At 59.4% G+C, this 5,725-nt stretch overlaps 1 protein-coding gene across 2 annotated transcripts in view; it reads left to right on the top strand.

The window, feature by feature from the left end:
• HMX2 (H6 family homeobox 2) overlaps positions 1–5,366 on the top strand; it is an 8,376-nt gene extending 3,010 nt beyond the window's left edge. Inside the window, exons 2-3 of one of the 2 annotated variants that reach the window (XM_019714923.2) lie at positions 3,062–3,330; positions 4,255–5,366. In XM_019714923.2, coding sequence (XP_019570482.1) covers positions 3,063–3,330; positions 4,255–4,808 — 822 coding nt within the window. In that variant the 5' untranslated portion in view covers position 3,062 and the 3' untranslated portion in view covers positions 4,809–5,366. Of the gene's footprint in view, positions 1–1,488; positions 3,331–4,254 lie in introns of those variants that run through there. The other variant, XM_019714924.2, reaches the window with a different exon arrangement.
• The last annotated feature ends 359 nt before the right edge of the window (positions 5,367–5,725 follow it).

The raw sequence follows: 5,725 nt of genomic DNA, 5'->3' as shown, positions 1-5,725 counted from the left end.
TGAAGACGTGTGGGGTGTGGGGGTGGAGGAGGCTCGCAGGACTGGGTTGCAACGCACCTCAGTGTCAGACGGTCAATGGGAGTGCGAATGGCAAGCAGGCGGAGGAAGAGGCCAGATGGCTCCTTTTGACTTCGAAACTAGCCTGGGGCGGAGGAATGGGGGTGGGGGAGGTTGTGGGGTCGCGAGGCAGCGCGTTTCCTAGTTTAGACTTCACCGGTCAGCCCCGCGTCCTTCGCCGCTCCCAGGCCTGGGAGCTGCTTCTCCGAGGCCCACCCCTGAAGCCCAGCAGCTGCCTCGCATAGACTTCGACTTGGCAGAGGCCAACCCGGTGGGCCCTTCATCCCAACCACACATCCGCCGAGGTCCCGATAGGGGTGCTTCCTCAGGGACTTATTCGCAGCTCTTCCTTCCCCAAGCTCAATGCCAATGCTGCTCCATCCCTCGCCCCTCTTCAGGGCCTGGTAATGGCAATGGAAGAAACTTGAGCTTCAATACTGCTTACTCTGCTTGGCCTGGTCATTTTATTTTTTCGTGAGCCTCAGTTTCCTCGTCTGTACATTGGGAGCAAGGATTTGCCACAGGTTTGCTGTGAGGATTAAAGTGAAGAATGATGGGATGTTCCACGCGTGTTCGTGGTTATCGGCATTGAGCATCTAGTAGCTCAGAAGGGTTCAACCAACCCACCCCCCTCTCCAACTCCTCTTCCCCAGTGGGTGGCGGGTTCCTCTGGCCTGGTTGGCCAATTGCCCGCGGAGCCGCCTTTGCCCGAGCTAGAAGACCGCGCCCAGCCAGGGAGCTTGCGGTAGGCAGAGGCTGCAGGCCGGTGAGAGAGTCGGGACTTCTTTCCAGCAACCTCCCCTTTACCCCCCAAACCGCGCGGGAGCCTGCAGGAGCCGCTGGGACGTGGCCCTGGAGCCTGCGCAGCCGCGGCGCAGAGGAGGACGCACAAATTGTATTTCAGCGCCAGGTCCTTCCGGGTTAATGAGCTGACACCATGATTAAAGCTGACCATTTGTAATGTGTCTCGACCCCGCCGCCGAGCCCTGAAGAGGTTAATGCGGTGACGGAGGCCGGCACCTGCCCCTCGCCGGCCTCCCGGTCTTGTGGCGCACAGCTTCTGGCCCCCGCCTCCTCGCCTGCCCCTGCTCCGGCTGCGCCACGGACTCCTAATCAATTAGCCCATTAACGAGCCCTTCGAGGAGTTAAGTAGGGAGAGGTTCTGCCACCGGCAGGGCTGCAGTCGCTAACTCACCGCGGCTAATGATATTATAAGCGCTCTACTCAATAACCCGGGCGCAGCGCGGGCGACGAGAGAACTGCACCGTCATCGTGCAGCGTCTGGACATTTGTGGGGACTGATTCCAGAGTCTCCTCTCACCCTTGACTGCATTTGGGGATATCTTAGGGGCAGGGCTTCTGTGATTTCTTGACGGATGGATGCGAGGCGGCAGACCCAGGAGGTGGGGTTGCCTGAGCACCTTGGGGCCTTGCCTCACCTTCGTTTCTTTGAAGCTTGTGTAGACAACTGTGTCCCTGAACTGCTTTGCCTCCACCAGACTGATTCTAGATGCGGTTACAGCTGATCTGGGAATTAAAGAGGCCAGAGTCAGGGCTCAGAGGGGTCTCTGAGGAGAAGGGAGGGAACCAGGTTTATTGAGCGAGTACCGTGTGGGCCGCTTGGAGCTGGCCACTTTGACCTCACACAGCTTCTACGAGGTAGGCATTGGTTTCTCCAATTTGGGGAACGAGAAAACCGAGACTCAGAAAGTTTAAGTATCCTGTTCAAAGTCACCCAGCTGAGATGTGAATCGACTTTGCCCAACTCTAAACCCATGTCCCTGCCCTCTGCTCTCCTTCCCGGGAGCACAGCGCTTCTATTTCTGCACCAATTCCGTGACCTCCAATATTTGCAACAAACAAAAACCCTCAAGAGAATCACCTATGGAACAGGAGGACAGGCGTGGCCTATTCAGCAAAGGTCTGCAGAGTACCTACTATGAGCTCCGAGGCTTTCGGGCGCTTTTCCGTATCTACTTAAGGCGATTCTCACTCAGAACAGGAGAAGGGGAGATGCTAAAGAGAAGTTCATTTCACCTATGAGGGCAGTGAGGCTCTGATTGGGACTGGAATTGTTCAAGTTCACACAGTAGGTGAATGGTGGTGCTGGCACTCGAACCAGGATTTTTTGAAACAAGATCTAGGGCTCCCACCTCCCAACAGCGATCATGATCCTGCAGCCCCGTTGGACCTGTGACAGGGGTGGGGTCTGCAGGCGAGGCAGGGCAGAAGTTGTCTGCTCCTGGTCTCCCAACTAAACTCCCCGGAATAGCACATCAGTTCCAAGGCGCATGCTCCTAAACTCCCCACTCTCCCGCGCTGGGAGCGTTGGTCTGGGGCCTCCCAGCCCTGCTTGCTTGTCGGGACGAGAAGAGGTGGGAGGCTGGGGGAGGATCGTGGAGCAGCCTGTGCTAGCTCCTCATGAGGCAGGCGTCGGGCCACTCCAGCTCAGAGACCCGCGCGGTCTCAGCCCCTCGAGAGGGCCGGAGTCCGAGCGGTCAGAGCCACCACAGAGGCCGAGAACCCGGTCTGGAATCTATTCTGTTTTCGGCCCCGTCTGTCCTTGGCTAGACGCAGTCTATGCCCGCCTGACTCTCGACGTGGTCCCGGGCGCACAGGCACTGCTTGCCCGGCCTGGGTTGTTTGAAAATTTCCGGGGCCGCTCGGCGGCGCTGCGATTGGCGGCGTGCGGGTAACCTCTATGCAAATGAGGCCACGCTACCTCCGCACCGCCGGAGACCCAGCCAGCTGGCCGGCAAAGAAGGGGCATTTGCGCCGGGGCTGGGCGGGCACACCCAGAGCCCGGAGGGCAAGGACCCCCGCGCAGCCATCCGGTGCCCGCGTGTCCTCAGCGCGAAGGGGACCCCTCGCCAGCTTCGCCGCCCCCTCCCCCTGACTCCCCTCCCCGCCCCTCCCCCCCTCCTGCCTGCCTGCCTGCACCACCTTCCACTCAGACCGTCTCTAAAGGGAGTTCTTGGTTTCCTCCGATTTCTTATGAACCCAGGATGGGCAGCAAGGAAGATGCGGGCAAGGGGTGTCCTGCGGCCGGCGGCGTCTCCAGCTTCACCATTCAGTCCATCCTGGGCGGGGGCCCCTCGGAGGCGCCACGAGAGCCCGCAGGCTGGCCGGCCAGGAAGCGCAGCCTGTCCGTGTCCTCGGAGGAGGAGGAACCGGACGACGGCTGGAAGGCATCCGCTTGCTTCTGCCCAGACCCGCACGGCCCCAAGGAGCCCGGCCCCAAGCACCATCCCCCCATCCCCTTTCCTTGCCTGGGTAAGGATCGCAAAGCCGCCGGGTCGGCCGCGAGCAAGCTCTAGGGGAGGGAAGCTGTGCTGGAGCTCTCGCGCGGGGCCCCCTCGGCCAGAGCCGCCGCAGCCCGGGGTCCGCGTCCGAGGGGAGGAGACGCGCGCGCGGTGCTGCCTCCTCCGCCCGGCGGGCGCTCGGGAGGAGACCGGGAACACAGACCTTGAGTGGCGGCGCGGGCTTGGGGAAAGTTGGGTTGGGGGAGTGTAGCATAGCGGGTTGGGCACAGGGCGGGCCGCACCCACGGCTCTGCCCTCAATATCCCCTATTGCACATCTGATCCTTTCCGAACACGAGGTCTGGAAGTCGGGATCTGAACCGTCTGTCTGTCTGTCTCTACCGCAATCTCTTTCAGCGTCTTCTCCGCAACCGCTCTCATTGTCTCTGTCTCTCCCTCTCTCCCTCTCTCCTCCTCCTCCTCGGAATGATTAGCCCTCCAAGATGATTGACAATGGTGCCTTTCAGAGATGGTTCCTCTTTACAACATCTGACGAAGGGGAGCCCCGTGTTAGTCCTTAGCATGATTTCTGAACAAACGGCCTGTGAAATGATGCCACCCTATAAAGCTCAGGGAACTCTTCCAGCTCAGTCATTACAAGGCAAAATCACCTTTTAAAATGATGCTAATGTTCCACCTCCAGACCTCCTCCCCCTATTGCCACATGTCCTTTCATAAAGCTGGGAGCACAGAGACCCCAGACTCGAAGTAGCTGGGTACCTCTCCTGTTGCTTTTTAAAGGCCGGGGTGCTGGGTTGCTGGGCTTTGGGTCCCAGAAGAGGAAGGGGTTGGGACCAAGAAAGATGGGACCCAGGTTGCGGCCGCCTGCCGGCCAGAGCTGGAGTCTTTGGAGGCTCCCCAACTCCATGGCCTCTCTGTCTGTTCTCACTCACCAGGTACCCCCAAGGGCAGCGGAGGCACAGGGCCCGCGAGCTCGGAGCGCACACCTTTCCTCTCTCCTTCGCACCCGGACTTTAAAGAAGAGAAAGAGAGGCTCTTGCCCGCGGGCTCGCCGTCTCCGGGGCCAGAGCGACCGCGGGACGGCGGCGCAGAGCGGCAGGCGGGCTCAGCCAAGAAGAAGACGCGCACGGTCTTCTCGCGCAGCCAGGTGTACCAGCTCGAGTCCACCTTCGACATGAAGCGCTACCTGAGCAGCTCGGAGCGTGCCTGCCTCGCCTCCAGCCTGCAGCTCACTGAGACCCAGGTCAAGACTTGGTTCCAGAACCGCCGCAACAAGTGGAAGCGGCAGCTCTCCGCCGAGCTGGAGGCGGCCAACATGGCGCACGCGTCGGCGCAGACTCTAGTGGGAATGCCGCTTGTGTTCCGGGACAGCTCACTGCTGCGCGTGCCAGTGCCGCGCTCCCTCGCCTTCCCGGCGCCGCTTTATTACCCCGGCAGCAACCTCTCGGCCTTACCTCTCTACAACCTCTACAACAAGCTCGACTACTGACCCGCCCGCCGGCCCCGCGCCTCCCCGCACTCCTCCCGCTGCCTGGGAGCCTGGCGCGGGCTGCCCCTCTCCCAGCGCTCCGGAGCACGGCGGCGTGTTGCCAGAAATATTAAGAAATACACCATGTGTATTCATTATTTCTTATTTATGGCCTCTGCTCTACTTTTTGTTTTGATTGTTTCGGGTACTTATCGGCGTTCCTCAAAGCCAGATCTCCAGCTTTCTACCCAAAAAACAACCAGTATGCTTTGAAAACCACTTTGGAGGGGATGTTCTCGGGTGGTAGTGGGGATGGGAGTTTCGGCCAGATCGACCTAGGGAAAAAAATCAGAAAACACCAACGAAAACCGGTACAACCTTCTCCCCATATACACACCTGTATATATGTACATGCACACACGGCCAGTCACACCAGCCTTTGGGGGCTTGCTTTGGACAATTATCTTAAGGCTTCTTTTCGTTTCCCTCATCCCGAGGATGGGTAGGGGAGAAAGAGAGAGATGTCAGATCTGTAAATATTTTTAAAGAGGAAAAAAATAAAACATTTTAAGCATCGTTGCTAACTTTGGTGGCATTTGTTGCCCGGCGTGTTGACGCGTGGAAGGTTTCCTCACTTGTGAGTGGAGGGACTTGTGGGTGTGCGTTAGAGGAGGGCTGGCTCGCCTCATTTGGAGGGTGGGGCCAGGGTCAGGGGTTAAAGGTTGGGACGCTGGCGCAGCTAAGGCGGTGCACAGGCTGGATACGTACTCCCTTCCACTCCCTGGTACCCAGTCTGGGAGCTGGCTGAGGCTCACGCCGGCTGAATCCAGCTCCTGAGCCCGCGCTGAAAGGAGCAGAGGTGGGCAGGTAGGCCTCGCTGAAGAAGCGAATGCCTCCCTGGAGCAAGCATCTTCCCAGAGCCTGGATCGCTATGGGTT

Source organism: Rhinolophus sinicus, linkage group LG07 (assembly GCF_036562045.2).
Source record: "Rhinolophus sinicus isolate RSC01 linkage group LG07, ASM3656204v1, whole genome shotgun sequence".
Lineage (NCBI taxonomy): Eukaryota > Metazoa > Chordata > Mammalia > Chiroptera > Rhinolophidae > Rhinolophus > Rhinolophus sinicus.
This window is presented reverse-complemented; position numbering and strand designations above follow the sequence as displayed.